We start from the raw sequence: 21,189 nt of genomic DNA, 5'->3' as shown, positions 1-21,189 counted from the left end.
CATACCATATATTACTGATGGAGAACCTTTCAGTATAATCACTTGGAAATAAAATCTGGAAACGCTTAATGAGAACCATGGAAATCGATCAGAACCTTTGACCTAGCACTTCCATATTGAGGGACATACCCCAGGAAGTACCTCAAAGGAAAACGAAGCCTTCATTTCCAAGGACACAAACAGTTTTACTATGCATGACAGTATGAAACTGAAATTACTCAACCAGGGAGGGACTAAGTAAAACTACGTTATAGCAATACAAAGAGAAAAGGCATCTGCCATGAAAATGCTAACCACAGAAAAATACAGATGTATGGAAACATCTTTGTTTAATATTGTGCCATGAAAGGAGCAGAATATATAGAACAGCATGCAGACAATGATTACAACCCCATGAAAATTAGGGATGTATGGTATGAAATAACAGAAAAGATGTATATTGGTCTCTGCCCCTGGTTACTGGCATCAAGCTCCTAAAACCCTTATGATTTCCTGGGTGACAGAAGTGTCTTTTGTTCTAATGAGGTGACTGGGGGGGGCTGGTCATCAGAAAAGCCACGCCATGATTAGAGGCTTGGAGCTTTCCAGCCCATCCCCACTCCAGGAAGAGGAGAGATCTGGAGACTGAGTTCATGATGGATCATGCCTAAGTGATGAAGCCCCACCCCCAAATCCCAAAAGTAGGTGGTCCAGACCGCTTCCAGGCTGTTGAACACATGGAGGTGCTTGGAGGGTGGTGGGGCTTGGAGAGGGCGTGGAAGGCCCATGGCCTTCCCCATACCTTGCCCTGGGCTCTGGGCTCTCTTCCATCTGGCTGTTCACCTCTCTCCTTTATCATAACCTTTTATAATAAACTGAAAAATGTTGTTTCACTGAGTGCTCTGAGCCATTCTAGCAAATTATCAAACCCAAAGAAGAGGTTGTAGGAACCCAGATGTATAGCTGGTTGATCAGAAGAACATGTGACAACATAGGACTTGTGACTGGCATCTGAAGTGGGGGAATGTCTCGTGGGACTGAGCCCTTCCCCTGTGGGATGTGACACTGTCTTGAGGAAGACAGTGTCAGGATTGAGTTAAATTGTAGGACACGCTGGTGTCGGGGAATTGCTTGGTATGGAAAACACACATTTGGTGGCCAAGAAGTGTCAGAAGTATTGTGTGAGCAGAGTATTGAGACTATAAGGACAAAACAGGGAGTCTTTCCCACACACACACGGCAAGAGGATAAGGAGAGAGAGCTTTAAAACTATTTGGTGTGAAAGGGGAAAGGTTGGGGGGAGGGATAAATTAGGAGGTTGGGATTAACATGTACACACTACTATATATAAAATAATCAACAAGGACCTACTGTATAGCACAGGGAACTCTACTCAATACCCTGTAATAATCTATATGGGAAAAGAATCTGAAAAAGAATAGATACATGTGTACGTGTAACTGAATCACTTTGCTGTACACCTGAAACTAACACAACATTGTAAATCAGCTATACTCCAATATAAAACAAAATTTTTTAAAAATTTGGTGTGAAAAAGCATTTTAAGTATTGTGTTTGTATGGCAGCTATTTTGTGGTAAATTTTGAATGATTATCTCAGAATCCTTTTTTAAATAGATCATATTGAAAAAGCTCTGCCTTAACGAGTGGTAAGCCATTTTCCCAAGAGGCCATAACAGAGACCTCTTAGCCATAAAATATGCCATTTATATAGGAACTGTTGGCTAATTTCTGGCAGAACACTGGTAATGTGACTGCATTTAGCGCTCCGGGTGGGTTAGTGGGTTTCTATTTCTTTTCTTCAAAGTTGTTATGGACAAGCAGTGAGGCAACCTGCTTGCCCAAGAATTAAGACTACATAACCCAGGCCTACACATTGCACGGCAGTGCCACACAGAAATTGCGGGCTCACTAGTGGTCAGAGTGGGTACCCGGGCACAGCGGGACACTATTCCATTTCCTGGCCTGTCTGTTGTCTATTTTCCTGAACAGCAGACATGGGAAATGCTCTGGGTGGGGGCCAAAGCATTTGCATTTACCACAGTTGACTGGATCTTCATCAGAACCGTCTTGGCAATCCATGTCACCGTCACACGCCCACCGCTGGGGGATGCAGTGCCCGTTGTGACACTGGAAGTTGGAGGCCTCACAGGTGTGATAGATGGCTGCCAGCGAAAGAGAAGAGAGAAATGGTCAAGACGTCCCTCACCTCTGTGCTCCCATCACCATCAGGGGCCAAGTGGAGAGGAGGCTTGTACTAGATCACAGGTATGACCTGGGGCTGCCCTTAAGGTGGAATGCAGCCTCCTGAATGGGCAACAGCTTGAGGCTCTGAGTTTATCAGTGTTACAAGCACAGATATACATGTTAAAAAATCAGTCACTTTCACAACAACTTATGAGGTAAGAAGGATTCCCCCTTTTACAGATGAGAAACAGGGTTAGGACACTAAGAAGCTCGCCCACATTCACAAAGATAATGAAGTCATAGCACCAGGGCTGTCCAAATCCAAAGCCTGTGCTTTCTCCACTCTACCTGGCTACTTTATCTTCTCACTCATCCAGATTCTGCAGGATAAGGACAGGCAGTGTGTGCTCAGGGGACTGGGTCCTAAAGCTGGTCCCCACTGTGTGGAGGCCTCAATTTCATCATCTAGATTCATACCTAAGGACCCCTGTAAGTTCCGAAACGCCATGATTTTATAATTCTAAATAAACCACCCAATTCCAAATGTGGAAAACCTCAGGTCTGAAGAGAATAAAAGATGTACCCAAAACCTAGAATTATCTAACTTTCTGGACAGTTGAGAGAGACATCTACCAGCCAATAATACGTGGTGTTCTCTACAGTCATTAAAAGAAAAAAAAAAAAAAGGCAAGTGAAACAGAGCCACTGTTATAAATTAACAGGTTCATCTGCATACATGGGCTGAGGCCACCTGGAAGTCGTTTAGAAAACGTCCCAAAACCTCGGTCAAAGACTATTTCAAATGCATAGTATCTGCCTCAACCCCAACCAACACAATTAAATGCCTTCTGCATCAGATTTCCCTTTCCTCCTCTGACACAGAGAGCAGTTTGTGTCTGTTTGTTGCTGAAAGCCAGGGCTGGCCTTGTTTACGACTGGCATAAAATAATATAACCAAGACAGACGGGCTCTCTTGGTTTAACTGTGCGGACAGGACGTTCTAGTAACAGAAGGAGGCAAAACAAACAAAAGTGGGTTGTTGAGTGCACACTATAGTTATTTATTCAATCGAGATGGTTGGTAATAGTGACTCAAGGGTTGGGAAAACGGGCTTCCAATGCCCTCTAGAATTTCTACTGCCTTTGAGGCTATTTTTTTGCAATAGGCTGAAATACAAAGCACCTGATTTTTCAAACCACTTTACAACAAATGGTTGTCCATCATCTGTTGTCTTATCTCCTCAAAGACCAAGGCTATATCCGGTAGCATGCAAATAAGTCTACAGGAAGTTTCAATATTTTACAGCCTTTGGCGATCAGAATCCATTAAACATCTCTTTAAAATATACTTATCTCTGATAAGAGGAGTTAAGTGTATCATGCATGTTACATGAGCTTTGCCCCAGTAACAGCCATTGCCTGGAATACTTCTGATTTATTGGTTTTACAAATCTGACAGCCCTTTAAAAAGTTCCTCACCAAAGCCTTGCTCACTTTCATAAAAGATACTGTCACCTAAACTCATTGCCATACTGATGTACTTGTTATTATTCAGCCTATGCATTTCAATTCCAGTTGAAAACAATTTCAGAGCGTTAATGGAGTTTCCAAATGACAATTCTGGGAGGCATGTTTGAGATCTCCAGATTCCATCACAGAAGCTGAGCCAAGAAAGACTAATTAATTTGCACCATTTCATTCAAGTGGCCAGGTAGGGCTGGAATGCTTAACATATTCCCTTTTTCTGAATTTTTCTGTCTTCTGAGTTACTTACTAGCTCTCTGACATTGAGTGTCTGATGAATGATACACGCTCAATCGATAATATTTTTTAATTACAAGGATGAAAGAGATGGACTTTAATACAGACTAAAGAATTTGGGGAAGATGAAGAATCCTTTGCATAGCAGGATTCATTGTGACTCTAAGAATAGAAAGGCTAATGGGGCAAATGATCATGAAATTAGAATACCAGGGTTTCTAATAGAGGCCATTATCCTCCTACCTATTCTCTGACTTGGGCAGATCTCTCCTGACTCAGCAAGACCCTCTGTGACACCTGATCAAAAGCATTAGCCAAATAAAAGTGGGGCAGAAGAGATGAATTAGTTACTGTGACAACAAAAGCACTGCCTTATTATAAAGCACTGGACTATTAGGAATGAATGAGGAAAAAGAAATGCTAATATCAACACAACTTGAATGATTAATAATGTAAAAAAATAACATAAAGCATAAAGAAAAGCACACTGAAAAATAAAAGGCAGAATTTGAAAAAGAATCAAATAGAGGGACTTCCCTGGTGGCGCAGTGGTTAAGAATCCACCTGCCAATGCAGGGGACATGGGTTCGATCCCTGGTCCGGGAAGATCTCACATGCCCCGGAGCAACTAAGCCCATATGCCACAACTACTGAGCCTGCACTCTAGAGCCCGCAAGCCACAACTACTGAGCCCGTGTGCCATAACTACTGAAGCCCGTGTGCCTAGAGCCCATGCTCCACAACAAAGAGAAGCCACTGCAATGAGAAGCCTGCGCACTACAACGAAGAGTAGCCCCCACTCACTGCAACTAGAGAAAGCCCACGTGCAGCAACGAAGACCCAATGCAGCCAAAAATAAATAAATAAATAAATAAATTTAAAGCACACATATAGTACACCAAAAATTATATATATAAAAAAAGAACCAAATTGAAATTCTAGTTATAAAAAACATAGCCATGGAAATAAAAACAGCTCAGTGGGTGTGTGAAACAGCAGATTAGATCCAGCTGAAAAGAGAATTGTTGAACTGGAAGAGAAATCTGAGGAAGTAACTCAGAGTCTAGCACAGAGTCATGAGGAGACAGCAAATATGAAAACCAGAGGCATGAACACCAGAATGAGACAGTCCAGCAAATGGCTGATAGTTGCTGCTGAAGACAAGAGTAGACAAAGTAGCAAATAGATATAGCTGAAAAGATAGTGGCTGTAATTTCCCAGAATTGATGAAAAAGATTAAATCCTCAGATTTTAGAAGGAAAACAAATAGGATAAATAAAAATACTCCCACACCTAGGTAGGTGAAACTGAATAACAAAGATACAAAATGCAAAAAACCTAGAGACAACTGGAGAGAAAAGAATGTCAGACTGTTGTTTGAACAGATAATCTGAGAGGAGAATTTAAATCAATACAAAAGAGGCCAGAAAGAAAGGGAATAATTCCATCAAAATACTTAGGGAAAATTACTACAAATCTAGAAACCCAGATCCATCAGAATTCAGCTTTGAGATCAAAATAAAGACATGTTCCTATAAACAAAAACTTGAAGTTTACTACTCACAGATTAAGAAACACTGCCATAAGAAACACTGAAGGACGTGCACAGAAAGGAAGCATTAGGTACAAGAAGCAGAAGTGGTAGACAGGTAGGTACCTATAGATAAGTTTGGTTACTAAAAAATAATGATGACTAATTTTAGGATTTTTAAAGTGTAAAACTAAAATACAAAGTATTTTGTGTTTTAAAATACTAAATATATACTAAGTATGTCAGTATTGAAACTGTGGTCAGAGACTGGAATCAAAGCAGGTCTAGGGGAGGGGAAAGATATTAGGAATATGCATAAGATGTCTAGGGCAACAGCTAAAAGAACAGAAATGAAACGTTTACATTCAAAATCAATGCGGGGGGCGGGGGTGAGGGATAAAGGAAACTCAATTCCATGGAAAGCAAAACAGGGGGAGGGGAAGAGCCAAGAAAATGCCCGGCACAGACCATGCATGAGAGCTGAGGCCCACAGGAAGTCAGTCGACCCATTTTCTTTGGCTCTGCAGGTGACTTAATTTACTAGGCCAGGAAATGAAGCAACCCGCCACACATCAAAATGAGCTGACATCTGACCCCTGACTATTCTGAGATGACGAACAAGGAGAATCATCTTTAAAAGGTTTGGAAGCACAGCCATTGGAACAAGGCTGCAGTTGTGGTGCAAGCACTCTACACTTCCCCAGGTAGCCCTGCCAGAGAAAACCAGAGATGAGACGAGGAGTCTGCGACAAGCCCACCCACAGAAATGAAGCTGTTCATTCTCTGTGGAGGATCGACACATGCACCTAAAACACAAGTTTGACTAACGTGCTCGTGCTAACAGGATGTTCAGTCTCGTTCAATACCGCAATTTACAAACGGAAATGCCCAGGTGCACCCCTCTAATTTATTAACCAACTATCTGGCCAACTCAAAGCTTCCGAACAGCACTCATATGCTTCCTGGGCTGATGGCAGTTCCTTTGCGGACCTTGGTTATTCCTCCTTCTGCAGGCCAGGCTTGCACCCGGAGAGAAGAAATCGCCTGCAGTCCTTCCAGAAGCAGAGGCGCAGACACCGAGACTGCGCCAGAAAAGATACGGGGCGGGGGTGGGGAGGGGAGTTTACGAGGGAGTGGAGTCTGGTAACATCACAGATCAGCCGGTGTGATGTACCTGGCCTTTGAGGAGCCCCGTTTACTCCTTAAAGCCACGTAAGGTCACCTCTAAAGTAAAATGAATAGAGAGTTACAGTTGTGTACAATTACCCAATCAACAGAGGTTCTCTGAACTGGGCACTGGGAGAATATAGAGGAGTAAAAGATCATTTCTGCCCTTCACAAAGCAAATCTAAAGCAAAGCATACGTAACACACTGATATGTAAGTGTGGGACATGATAACAGATCTACTTTTTATTTGCTTTTACAAATTAGGAGGCATGCTTTGAGCTCCCGGATGCTGGGCGGTGTGTAAGAACTGCTGGGGTACTGTGGGGGAAAGGGAGATTAAGACACGGGACTTAAGGGATTTAATTCGCGAGAGTGAAGATCCAGTAACAGTGGATGGCAAAATGAAGCCTGAATGACCAGATCTGCCCTCGCCACAAAAGGGTTAAAGGAAACATCTTTACCTCCATCACTGGAGCGATTTAGGGTAGAACTGAATGACAATTTCTAGAGGAGGCTGCAGAGAAAACTTACTCATCAGAAGTGGGCTTTGTTTTCCTGCCTCCACAACTTCCCCAACTCCTTGCTCTCCCCGAGTCCACCATGATGTATACGGCCCTCGTTCATTCGTTCATTCACAAAAAACAGTGGAGTGAATGAGAGTGAACTTAACACCCAACAGGAGAATTACAACATTACTTCTACCTTACACCACCCAGCCTTCCTCTCATACTATAATGTTGTTCCCAAATTTATTTTCAATAAAATCTTACCCAAAACAGGTGCAAGCACAATTTAAGCTTTCACTGTTTAGGGAACCCCTTGATGCTGCATTCCAAAACATGAGATAGTTCAATGCTACTCAGTGTATGGTCCCCAGACCAGGGGTCAGTCTGTAAACTCTATTACTGGTCCTAAGGAAATAAGCTTGAGCCAAAATGTAAATCAACTCTATCACTCAGGAGACTGTCCGGCTGAACATGTTTTCATGGCAAGACCTTCTCAATGAAGGAGGCAGAGAGTTGGTTAAATTTTCGGCACAAGCTTATCGCAGACCAGCTCTCTGAGAAGCACTGATCTCGTTGGTCTCTAAGGTCCATTTCTTAGAGCCTAGATTCTGCGATCACGCAGGGCTGCAGTGCTACCCAGCACACGAGCAGGTAAGTGCCGCTCAGGGAGTCCAGGGAACACTGACCAGTACAGTTGGCTTCGTCAGACCAGTCTCTGCAATCGTTGTCCCCGTCACACACCCAGGAGGAGCGGATGCACATGCCAGAGCTGCAGCTGTATTCGTCAATCCGGCACTGGTGCATTTCTGCAGGTGAGACCACAGACAAGGATCTGAGTACAAAAGCTTGCCTGGAATTCTGTCTCTGAGGTCAAAGCTCCTAAGGGTTAGAGATGCACCCAATATCCCTATTACCGCTGATGATCCAGGATGCACGCGTGAAGACTTTAACCAGGGATGGGAAGTCCTCGAGGATGGTGCCCAAGTACAGTTGGCCCTCTGGATATTCAGGTTTTGCATCCACAGATTCAGCCAACTGTGCATTATGTACTATGTTTACGATCCATGGTTGGTTGAATCCGTGGATGCGGAATCCGTGGATATGGAGGGCCGACAATGGGACTTGAGCATCTGTGGATTCTGGAACCCACGGTGGGTCCTGGAACTGATCCCCTGTGGATACCCAGGGACGACTGGAGTGCGCTACAGATGGGGCACAGGTGTGCTGAGATCCTGACACCTCACACGCTGGCCACCAGTTGCCTCTAGGCAACAGCAGCCTTGGCCATTTATCTTGGTGCACTTTACAAATATCATTTTCTATGCTTCCTATGTTGGGAAGAAGGTTGGGAAGCAATGCTCTGGCTGCCCAGAAAGCCAAATTTTCAAGAAACAGACAGAAGACTTCCAGAGCCAGAAGACTTCCAGAGCCAGAAGACTTCCAGAGACAGAAGACTTCCAGAGCCAGAAGACTTCCAGAGACAGAAGACTTCCAGAGACAGAAGACTTCCAGAGCCAGAAGACTTCCAGAGCCAGAAGACTTCCAGAGACAGAAGACTTCCAGAGACAGAAGACGACTTCCAGAGACAGAAGACTTCCAGAGCCAGAAGACTTCCAGAGACAGAAGACTTCCAGAGACAGAAGACTTCCAGAGACAGAAGACTTCCAGAGACAGACAGAAGACTTCCAGAGACAGAAGACTTCCAGAGCCAGAAGACTTCCAGAGCCAGAAGACTTCCAGAGACAGAAGACTTCCAGAGACAGAAGACGACTTCCAGAGACAGAAGACTTCCAGAGACAGACAGAAGACTTCCAGAGACAGAAGACTTCCAGAGACAGAAGACTTCCAGAGACAGACAGAAGACTTCCAGAGCCAGAAGACTTCCAGAGACAGAAGACTTCCAGAGACAGACAGAAGACTTCCAGAGACAGAAGACTTCCAGAGACAGAAGACTTCCAGAGACAGACAGAAGACTTCCAGAGCCAGAAGACTTCCAGAGACAGAAGACTTCCAGAGACAGAAGACTTCCAGAGACAGAAGACATCCAGAGACAGAAGACTTCCAGAGACAGAAGACTTCCAGAGACAGAAGACTTCCAGAGCCAGAAGACTTCCAGAGACAGAAGACTTCCAGAGACAGAAGACGACTTCCAGAGACAGAAGACTTCCAGAGACAGAAGACGACTTCCAGAGACAGAAGACTTCCAGAGACAGAACACTTCCAGAGACAGAACACTTCCAGAGATGACAGAAGACTTCCAGAGACGACAGAAGACTTCCAGAGACAGAAGACTTCCAGAGACAGAAGACTTCCAGAGACAGAACACTTCCAGAGACAGAAGACTTCCAGAGACAGAAGACTTCCAGAGACAGAGCCCGCGGTTTCAGAACAGGAGTAATGAGAATGTCGAGTGTGCTGATCAATGTGAGATGCTCAGCTCAGGGAAAGAGAGATCAGTGCTGAGCTCCCGAAACAGAAAAGCTGGTGACTTCCTGTGGGCAGAGCTCCTGGGATGCTGGCCAGTGGGGCTGTCTCAAGAAGGGTGGGGGCCGGAGACAAATGAACCAGGGCAGTCTGACCAGGACAGGAGAGGCAACTACACTGACACCATCTTTTGTAGGCCCTGGGGATACTAACAAAACAGAATTTTCACATGGAATTGGAAAGATTCTAGGAAAACAGGAGTAGCCAAGCCCGGGGGCCCGGGGATGGCTGCCTCAGTGAGAGAGGTTGATGGTGAACTGGGAAGCAGATATTCATGAGGAAACAGTCTGGAGACTCACGAAGAGGACCTGGATCTGAGGTAGGGACCACCTGAGACCTTGAGGTGGACTCAGGCGCACCAGCGTGAATGGACCATGAACAGAGAATCTGAGGGACGGACACCATTTAATGGTCCAACATGTGTCCAGTGAGTGGGTGAGAGGACACATTAGAAACAGATAACCACGTGGCGATTCCTCCCGACGAGAGCAAAACTGGCTGCACACGTTAACCCTCTGAGTGCAGAGGGGGACGTGGGAGGAATGAAGGGAAAACAGTGCAAATCCCAAGGACCGTTTCCTGGAACTTCGTATTTTTACAAAGATGAAGGAAAATTACGTAACCACTCCCCCCCCAGAAAAGTGCTGAGATCCAGGCTAGGAGCATTTCCCCCACGCTCCTTATTTGAGTCCCAGTGAGTCAAACCCCCCGCTTGTGATGATGCAGGCCCCGTCCGGAAGCACACGCACAGCTGGACTGGACCTGCCGCCGTGTACAGGCAGGGAGCCCACGGGGCCTCACCGACCCCTCGCAGCGGTGGGGTCAGCATCAGGCCCCCACACGCACTCCCCTCCAGGCTGGGGCACTCTGTGTATTGTTCCCTCCCGTGACAGTCAGCAGCTACGGGTTTGGTACCCAGAGCCCATCAACGAAGACAGGGCTCGTGAAACTGACAGGGGAGGATTACGCAAGAAGAAGGGCGTGGGAAACACGGTCCCAGTTCCCTTTTCTGACACAAACTAACTGTGTCACCTTGAATAAGCCCCCTGACCTCTATGGACCTCAGGTGTTTCATCTGGAAATCAAAAGGACTGAACTAGAGAATTCCCACCACTCCTTCAATTGCAACACACTATTTCCCTAAATAAAAATTTCCATTCAGAAGACAGATGCTCAAACAACGTTTGTACCATCCACTGACTTCTAACAGGGTTCACTGAATTAGATCAGTTAAAAAAAAAAAAGAAAAAAACAGTTCACAAAGGTATAGCTCTGAGTCTTCAGGACACTAACGTCACAGCTGCCCAGAGGCGTGCGTGGCCTAAGGCTGTATAGCTGTTAATAACTGCCTGAATTCATTTAGAAATCTTCCTAATTCTCACACTCATGCGAACAGCATCTCTGCAAGGAAGCAGGGTCCATCACTTTATGAATGAATCAGTCCTACCATGTGAATGGAGGAGGTGGCCATGCAGCTGATGTCATAAATCCCACAATGGCTTTCAGAAATCCTCCATTTCCAACCCGTCCCATGAGCCGGGGTGCTGCCCCCTCTGGAAGAGGAGTCCTGGACATCACGTCCCCTTACCACAGTGACTTTCATCGCTATTGTCGCCACAGTCATCCTCAAGGTCACATTTGTAAGAGAGTGGGATACAGGTCCCAGACTCCTGGCAGCGGAACTGGGTGTCCAGATCACAGATGGTAGTAGCTAGGATGGGAAAGAGAGACAACATGCTCATTAGGTCCAGTCAACTCCCCCCAAATACAAACATCCCACTGGAAAGCCAACTGAAAAAGAGAAGGAAGCAGATTTTAATTGTAATATGAATTTCAACAACAGAATTGAAACCTAGACTTACAGGAAAAATAAACTGCGTGAGAACCTGAAATTTACAACCAAGGGAGATAAGGGCCTATCTTTCCATGGACGGCTTCCAGATCCGAACAGGGCTGGGAAGAGTGAGAAACCGTCATTGAGCTGGGAGACAGCATGATGCGTTACATCAGGGGTCCCTGGTACCGGTCCGTGGCCTGTTAGGAACCGGGCCACACAGCAGGAGGTGAGCAGTGGGTAAGCAAGTGAAGCTTCATCTGTATTTACAGCCGCTCCCCATCGCTCACATTACCGCCCGAGCTCCGCCTCCTGTCAGATCAGCGGTGGCATTAGATTCTCATAGGAGCGCGAACCCTACTGTGAACTAGGCACGAGAGGGATCTAGGTTGCGCGTTCCTTATGAGAACCTAATGCCTGACGATCTGAGGTGGAGCTGAGGCAGTGATGCTAGCGCTGGGGAGCGGCTGCAAATACAGATTATCATTAGCAGAGAGGTCTGACTGCACAGAGACCATAATAAATCAGGTTTGACTGCACAGAGGCCATAATCAACGCGCTTGAATCACCCCGAAACCAGCCCCCCGACCCTGTCCGTGGAAAAATTGTCTTCCACGAAACCGGTCCTTGGTGCAAAAAGGTTGGGGACCGCTCCACTAGATAACCTCCTAAGATCCCCTCAGAAGCGACGGTGTCTTCCTAAATAAATGGCAGAAATACCTTCATCTGGGAAACTACCATTAGGAGGCCCAGTTTTACACACGAAGCTGGGTCCTCACCATACAGATGACAGAGGGAGGGTGAGGTAAAATTCTGCAGCAGGAACCGGGGCCCTGCAGTCAGGCGAGACAGGGTTTCAAATCCTGGCTCTGCCTCTTCCTCTAGCAATTAATTTTAACCTTCCTGAGCCTCAGTTTTCTCCACAGCAAAAGGAAGATAAGGTAACGTGGGCAAGCGCTTGTGATGACAGACACAAAGACCTGACAGGGGTCTTAATTCCACCAGCCACAACTTACTTCACCCAACCCCCCTGGGCTTCCGTTCCCGCTACTGTAAAATGGAGATAATACCTACCCTCCTGGCATTATTATGAAGGTCAATAAGAAAACAAGTTTGGGACCAGCACCCATCCTTAGGATGTGAATATAATGGGCTCTAAACAAATGTCACTTCTCCTCCCATCCTTCCTCTTGCCCTTCTGCCTCAGAATGTGAACATAATTCGAGTTTTCTCCCCCTTCTAAACAGAAATTATCTGGGTTTAAGCATAAGCCCTAGAACCTTCCAGAAAAGGCTTTGGGAAAGAAGGCTGCTCCTAGAGCAGCCAATCCACAAGGAATGGTGTGATAGAACAGAATCCTGGGATGAGGGTGGGGAGCACCAGGAAGTAAGAGGTGGGCGGCAACCCTGCAGTCAGACGTGCCCGGCCGCTTTGATTTGCGGCTCCGTTTCTTCTCCGTAATTGAATTCATGGTGGGAGGCAGGGGATGAATGCAGAAATGACAAGACTGCAGGCGATTCACGTCAAAACCCCCAGCGGCTGACAGCCACCCAGGGCAGGAGTCTGCTGAAGAGGAAGGGGGATCTGCCGACAGCATCCCTCCCATGTCTGCCCTTGTTGCCACGCCTCTCCTCTTCCCTGGCAGCTGACGGGATGCCTCGTTTAACTTCCAGACAGCATTGCCCAGCCACGGCCTGCCCCCTCCTGCGGCCGTGCCCAGAAACAGGGTGCCTGCCCCCTCCTCCTTGATAAGGGAGACCCTCAGGAAGGCTCAGGTAAGTACCACCCTCCTGGCTCCCAGGCTCCACGTTTTATACCCTGCACCCCTCACCTCCTCACCTCTGCCACATCTGACTAGTCCAGGACCCGAGCCGCGGGGAATTGCAAGAAAGCAGAGCAGAAAGCAAGTCTCAGGGGCTCGGGAGGGTCAATCCCGGCTGACATTTGCACCAAACCAGGAGGAGCGCAGAGCCAGCTGCATACTTCACTGAGAGGAGAAGCTTAAACTCTGCATGGAAACCTGTGAGGCCACAGCTCAGGGGGTGTGGGGAAGGAGATGGAGGGAGGTCTTCCTCGCAAAACACTGAACCAATATGAGACCCCAGCTCGTCCATCTAGTAGAAACCAAAGCCCAGGAACCCAAGGAGGAATCCCGAGCTACTGGACACGAGGTCATCTAGTTTACAGCTCTCTGCTTCAGCTACGCCTCATTACGTCTGGGCAGTTTTCTTGCAACGTGTTAATTCTAAGAAGTGTCTCCTCGCCCACCCTCTTCTGTAACAAACTCCTTTGCAGAATCTGCTCCGATGATGTTAATATCAATTAATGTGTGTAAGGAGCTTTGGCTATTCCCTCACAAATATCACACCTTCCTGAGACCCTGGTAGGTACAGGAGGTTTGATCAGTGTCCCTTTTGCAGAAAAGAAAAACACATGGAGAGGCTAGTGCTCTCCCAAATCTGCTGTTGGTAAGCTCCCCTCCCTCCGTGTGAAAGGCAGCCACCAAGGAAACGGAGGAAAAATGATTAAGGTCAGGTAATAACCTCCTATGCAGGGCCCAGATGAGTTAACGAGTTGACTGTTTCTGAAGTTGCTTTCTGGGAGGAGGGGCATAGGAACCTGCACGTGCTCTACAGATGGCTGGCAAAATATCTTCGCCAGAGGCAAGGTGGGTACACAGAGACGGGACACACCCATTAATCTGTCCTTATAGCACAAAATGATAAATGAGCTTCTGGATTTCCAAAGGCAAAATATTTGAAAGAAGAGAAGCCTTCAGACTGGTCTCTGGCTTCCCTGCTCTGGCCTTTCTCCCACCTCATTCATTCTGCCCACGCCTTTATCTTTCCAAAGGCAAAATCTTATCCTGTCATTTCAACGGTTCCAAACTGTTCTTCTGATAAAGTCCAAAGGTCCTTGCTACTCTGGGCCCCCGCACCAGTCCACCGTCCCCTTACCCCATGGCTCCCATGCAGATTCTCAATAACCCACGCTGCTTCCCTGCTCATGCAGCACACGCCGGCCTCAGGGCTTTCGTCCATGCTGCTCCCTTGCCCGGAACTTTCCTCCCTCTACCTCTGCTTGGTTCACCTCTGCCCCCCCTTCCTAAGGACCTCCCCAAGTCTGATGGGGGCACCCTTCCCAAAGCTCATGGCGCTGCCCCATCACAGCGCTCGTGGCTCGAATGTACCTGGCTGGTTACTTCTCTGACCCTCCCTTCAGACTGTAAACTCTGTGTCCACTTTGATCACCAGTTTATCCCCAGGCCTATCACACAGCCTGGAACACATGGTCCTCAATAAACACGTGTTGAGTGAACGGGTGAACACATTACTGACTGACCCCTCCTTAGGAGACGATGTCGAAGCTACTAAAAATTAACTGAAGAAAGATGGCCAACTTCGCGGTAAATAGATTATCCATTATAAGTAGTTATTTGTTTGTCCTTAAACCCTGCTAAACAGAATCACATACTTTCGTGGTTGGACCTTAGAGATTACATAGTCCAAAGATGACATCTACGTGCACACATACCAATGTTCCCACAACCCAGGCCAAAGCTGGCATCACCAATTAGAACAACCTCTCCTGAGCCTGGCAGGTAGCCGGCACCAACTGATTGGAGGTAACAAGGTAAAGCCTGTTTCCCATCTCCGAAAAGGCTAAACAATAAATTTATAAATCAAGGACTATCACCTGGTCACCTGCCCCAGGTCACCAGCTCTATTCACAGTGGAAGAGCCACAGTCAGAGCCCAGACTGCCCGACTCCCAAATCAGCTCAGTTCCAACCATGCGACGCTTATTTGTAAATCTCTTGCAATGAGTAGCTAGCTTACTTAAGTGGGTTTGCTTTAATTAATAATAAATATCTAATATGGAAATGTGTTTTCTCCAGCCGCTTCAATGGGCATCACTGATCATGGGGGCCCCAGACTGCAGGCCCCACCCAGGAGGCGCGGACCAGCCTTCCGAGTAATGGGAAATGCCTATCATCCCGAAAACTCGGCCAAGCGGAGACTCACGGCAGTTCCTCTCGTCGCTCATGTCCCCGCAGTCGTTGTCAAAATCACACCACCAGATGCTGTTGATACAGTTCCCATTGCTGCACCGATACTGGTTGCGGAGACAGGTGTTCTCTGGCCATCGGGGGAGACAGAGGAGGAAACGAAACCAATATCATTCTTCCTGCTGGACCACAAGGCTTTCTCTTTTGAGTGTCCATTTGTCTCACTCAAATAACATGCCTTAGACGGCAAAGGGGAAGGGAGATGCCGCACACACGTGCCCGCCGGGAAGCAAGCACCCAAGGAGGCCTCCTTCTCTCCTCTTTTAATTAAAATTGGAGAAGAGGCAGCTAGGAGCGTCAGAGGGGGGTTACGACGATGAAAAAGGAGAGTGATGGTGCCAGGTGGGTCTAGTATCAATGTTATAAAATACTAATTTCACAAGGAACTCCTTAAGGGACTGTGTACAAAGATCCAAACATATATTCAGTGTATCTATATAGTTTATACATACTATGGTCATACATATTCACATATATTCCATTTATTAACCAGGAGGGTTATGGAGATTTGCTTTACATATTCTTGAGGATTTGTTTTCTACCCCATGACTTCTTCAAAGCAAGCAGTTACAATTCCTCACACTGAAAAAAAGGCACTGTTTGGTCGACTGGGTCGAGAACACGTGATGACTGGCCTCCTGTTTGGATAACTAAAGGCATTCTGACAGGGATATAGAGAGGCCCTCTTCTTCCCCTGCTGGAATTCAGTGTCCACTCCATTTCTTTCCAAACAACTTTAAGATGATGTCAAGAGCCTGAAAGAGAGTCCCCTGTGTCTTAGAAGAAAAGGTTCATTTTCTTTCCGTTTGTATTGCTTAAGAGAGCCCAGAAGGCCACTTTGGGTAAACGGAAAAACTAGACAGGAAAGAAAGATTTAGCAGGTTTTCAGGGGGAAAATGTTAGAATCCGTGTTGAAAGGGGGAGTGAGATGAGGCCGCTGCAGCCACTTGGCCAGGGCTTGGGAGGAAGGACTCGAAGTCCTCTGCACTATTGGCTGGAAAGTTCAGACGTTTCCAGGCTGGCAGGGGGCGGGGGGCAGGGGGGCGGGAAGCTGCTGGATGAGACGTGGTGAACTCTGAAGGAGTCCGACCAGACCCTTGCCCAAGTCAGGTGGTCCGACTTACGGAAGCTGGAGAAGATAGATGTGGGGCGTGGATGAGAAGAGGAAGAGGTGGAAAAAAAAAAAGAAAGGGGCACTCAGAGGAAAGCCTGCATCTCCTGACATTAATCCTAAAAGCAATTTTTTTTTTATTTTTAAAAGAACAGCATGGGCCTGTTCTGGATGAGGACTGAGGGATCACGGGCCTTGGAACCTGAACCAGGATGTCTGTATCTAGGGGGGTTTAATTTCTACCTTGGGCATTTTTAATAACCCCAAACATGAGTGCATCGAGGACACCCGGAGCGGGGACAGAAGGGAAGGGGGATGGTGGGAAAAGGAAAGGGACGCACCTTCTTTGACACACGTGTGGTTCTTCAGCTGATAGCCGTGAGGACACTCACACATCAGGTCCCCGGACGGGAGGATGCTGCCGGACACACCCTCTGGACACCTGCAGCTCCTAGTGTTGTTGGCCTTGGGCAGACACAGCAGGCTGCACGGCCTGGACGCACAGGTGGTGCTTCCTGGAAAGGAGACAGATGGCGGTGGCCAGGTTAGTAAACACCAGGGTGCACCAAACGCAGGCCTGAGACCCAGGGCGACCTCCTCCTTTTACAGACCCAGCAACACGAAGCTCAGGAAGAGAAAGAAGTGGCGAGTGTGAGCCGGGCCCCGGCTGGATCAGATGGCCCCGGAACCAAGCCAGGCACCCACGGGTCCTCCTGGGAATCTGAAATCGGGATGCTGAGACACCACAGGGTAGGTGGGGAGCTGGATCCAGGAGGAGAGTCATGCCCCATGGGTGTCACAGGTGCTGCAGGGCAAGCCAAAACCTGTACAAGTCAGAGCCGTGCAGGTAAGATCAGCAGGATGAAGCCGACTTATGGAGAGAAGAAAGGATGACACCAGGACGAGGGAAGAGGGAGGGGGAGGGAGGACGGCTTTGCCAGGCCCAGCCCCAGTCCCCACTGGTGCACCTGCACCTCCTATATTGGGTTCCTTCCTATCCCCCTTCATTCTTTCCACAGCACTTTTTACTTGAGTTAGCTTGAGTGAGTTTACTATACCTTGTGACCCAAAAGCCCTTAATTAGAACATACACCTGAGAAACGACAGGGCTCAGACAAAAATCTGGGCCTGCCCTTCTCAATTCCTTTGAGCCAGGGCACCGCTGCTGAGCTCAATGAGGAACCAACCAGAGACCCATTAGGCAATAAAGCCACATGCAATGAACCCACGTAAGGACCAGTTCCTGTTGATCTAGCCCACTGTTTCCAATCTTTTCTCTGGTTCAGCTTTCCAAAGAGAGAGCCAGCTGGAGTCCATACAATCCTCGACTGCACCCTCAAGAGAGGACCTCTGTGGACGCGCAGCGATGGAAAAGGTGTTTTCTACCCTCCACGTCTTTCTGGGAAGGAGAGAGAGGACCCATAACCACTTCCTAACAACTGAAAATATGATGCAACTATAAAGCAATGTGAAAGCCACGTAAACTAAGAAATGTATTTTTTCCTTTTGCCTGTGACTACTCATGACCAAAACTGGGAAAAATAAACATAAATGCTTGGATAAAACTCAACTGATAAAGATTCTTCAGCTGTGCCATCTCATTGACAGAGAACCCCACCAGAATCAAATCCAAGTAATTGGTTTCCAGCCAGCCAAGATCTGAGCTCTGCCACGCCTCTGCTGGTCTGCTGGTTGGGAAACAGGGTTCATTAATGACAATCAGTACTCAGATGGGTGATGACACACTCAGAAGCCTTGGATGTGTTGGCACCTCATCGGTGTTTAACTGGCATTACAGATAAAAATAAAAACCCCCATGGTACAGCAACAGTATTGCTTTCATGCTAAGGATCCAAGAGCACAAGGCATTACCAAGTAGATAAAATACACACATCCACAGGGGGAGATCTGTATGACGAAACATTCAGAAGGGGTTTGCAAGTGACTCCATCAACCTATAGGCTGGATTATCATAGTGAATAACCTGCTGACTGGAGCAGAAATGCCAGAAACCAGCTCCCCCTCATCTGTTCCGTGGGCAGACACTGTCCCCTTATCTCAAATACACCTGCCGTGGGCTGCAGGAGGGAATGCTGAGCTGCCAGTAACGAAAACAACCCCATCTGGGGTTCTGGAACATGTTCTTTGTATTCAAAGGATGCTGTACTGTTTGACGTTCCAAGAAATGGAACAATAATAGAATATTTGAAAAATACTCAACGACAGGAGTATTTTCACATGGGTCGTGTCTGTAAAATAACACAACTGACATTTTCACATGCAGGGCAAATGTTCCCACCCAAAGAAGCAAGAGGCGAGAGTACAGTGCCCAAAGGGAGATGCAGTAATTCAGGAGATTGGTCTCAACAGACTTGAATGAATCTGCAGCCTGAGAGGCAGGGCCAGGGACAAACCCCAACCTAGGCGGCCAAGTCACCGACCCCAAGAGTTAGGCAGGGCAGGAGCGTGTGGGCAGGTCCAAAGCCACAGTACAGAAAATGGGGGTGCTAGTTACAGAGAACCCGGGAGAGCACGGAAGGAGGATTCAGCAGAGTTCCACCACAACACAGCTAGAGACCCCTCACCCAGGATGCCACAGTCTTTTGCGGGCAAGGTGGGCAATGTGAAGAGTGGACAGCTGACAGCCTTCATCTCCAAAGATGTTCCTTTCGAGGGCCAAACACTTAGCCCCACAGTGTCTTCACTAGGCATAGTCAGAACATTTTTAGAGTTCCTCTTTGGAAAATTCCCCCAGAACCAGTTTAGGAGCCAAAATTGCTATTATCTTGCTTAACTATCTACATACTTGACAATTACCAAAATCAAATCCACCCCACATAATAAATATCTGCCTTCATTATAGATATTGAAAAGCATGTGCTTACTGCAGGCTCTGAAGGAGAATTCCAAGAACTCCAAAATATTTTAACCCATTACAGCATCAGTTGCATACATTAATAGCCTTGCAAAGTAAGCTGTTTTAAGGAAAAAACACTCTCTATGAAGAGTTAATTCCAGTAACGCTGTGTAAAAAACAGCCAGGTATAAAGACAAAAAATGCATCTGTTTATAACCAAATATCCCAAAGAGGCACTTTGCAAGTGAACAAAATTCTTATCCTAAACAAGAATCAATCAAAATCTAGTACTTCTCGATCACTGTTGTATCCCACGGTACTGCTAATCCAACAACAGATCATAGACGGAACAGAGCCTGATGGTTTTACTGAAGTTCAAGCTTTGAAGTCAACTAGGCCATGGTTCAAATTCTCACCACTTACTAAATGTGTGATGGAGAAAAGGTACGGAACCTGACTTCCACATTCTCATCTACAAAATGGGAATAATAATACACATGGACTTGGGAAAGGTTAACTGAGGTTATATAAGCCCACGAGCAAGTTAGTGTGGTGCTTATGAAACAGCAAAATCCCTTAGAGTAAATGTCGTTATCACTTTACACATGGCTAGTACAAAGTCCTGTGTGTGTTAGGAGCAGACAACAAAGTTAATAAAGCTTGACTGGCACCAGGGATTGCCAATACCCATCGTGAACTTGCAATACTCTCAGTGTCTGACAAAGCAGGCAGGATAGAGCAAACAAGTTTAAGGCCAAGAGGCACCCACAGCACACAGGCAGTGCTGGCAGCCAAGTGCCACCGCAAATGCTTTGATTTAACCCAAACCGGCCTGAGAGATGACAAACTGGCTTCACTGGCCCTGTGTCTGCGGGCAAGAGGTTCCCGGGAAGCAGGAGACAGGCCATGATTTCCCCTGTATGTCTCAAAGAGTCATCTTCCTTTAAACTAGCCAGAGTAGCTCTGGGGTCACAGCTCTGGTGACCGCATGGCAGCTGGGATGAAGTGACCGGCCAAGACTCGGGGTGGGGAATCGGGGTTTACAGGTTCATCGGAACACAGTGTTGCAGGAGCTGAGGCTGTGTGCTCAGCCAACACATGCTGACAAGCACATGTCAAAATGCAGACCTGCTTTTCTGGACGGGGAGGTAACTTGAAGAAATGCTGAGAATTCCCTCGGCTTGCCAGCGGGGCGGATCAGTAGGGCTGGGTGTCCTCCGTCAAAGGCCCTGAGACTTCAGCCCCTGGAGCTGGAAAGCATGATTCCTTTCTCTCTCCTTACTTCATTCTTTTTTCTTTTTTTTATCTTTTTCTTTTTTTTGTCTTTGCGTGTGTGTGTGCGTGCGTGTGTGTGTGTGTGTGTGTGTGTGTGTGAGAGAGACCCCAGGGTGCGTGTGTGTGTGACCCCGGGGTGTGTGCGTGCGTGTGTGTGCGTGCGTGTGTGCATGTGTGTGTGTGTGGTGTGTGTGTGCTTTTTTTGTATTTTGTCTCTCTGCCCTATTTCAAAACAGGCACCTCTTCTAAGAAAGAATGTGACTTCTTCGTCTTGTGGCAGAACTGGAACAAAAGCCCAGCTCCTAAATAAGGGAGGGGTCTTTGGGAAAGCTAACTCACATCTGAGATTTTGTTCCCTAATCTAGAAACCATGGATCATAATACCAGCCCTGCCCACCTCACGGGTCAG

The 21,189-nt window shown here is 47.1% G+C and overlaps 1 protein-coding gene across 4 annotated transcripts in view; it reads right to left on the bottom strand.

Annotated features, from left to right (window-relative positions):
- SORL1 (sortilin related receptor 1) overlaps window positions 1-21,189 on the bottom strand; it is a 162,333-nt gene that overhangs the window by 44,256 nt on the left and 96,888 nt on the right. For 3 of the 4 annotated variants that reach the window (XM_082339795.1, XM_082339793.1, XM_082339796.1), the window contains 5 exons: window positions 16,990-17,163; window positions 15,494-15,607; window positions 11,224-11,346; window positions 7,838-7,957; window positions 2,039-2,164 (listed from right to left, as the gene is read on the bottom strand). In XM_082339795.1, the coding sequence (XP_082195921.1) occupies window positions 2,039-2,164; window positions 7,838-7,957; window positions 11,224-11,346; window positions 15,494-15,607; window positions 16,990-17,163 (657 nt within the window). The remainder of the gene's footprint in view (window positions 1-2,038; window positions 2,165-7,837; window positions 7,958-11,223; window positions 11,347-15,493; window positions 15,608-16,989; window positions 17,164-21,189) is intronic. The other variant, XM_082339794.1, reaches the window with a different exon arrangement.

Source organism: Balaenoptera borealis (genome assembly GCF_965194805.1).
Source record: "Balaenoptera borealis genome assembly, chromosome: 11".
Taxonomy (NCBI): Eukaryota; Metazoa; Chordata; class Mammalia; order Artiodactyla; family Balaenopteridae; genus Balaenoptera; species Balaenoptera borealis.
This window is presented reverse-complemented; position numbering and strand designations above follow the sequence as displayed.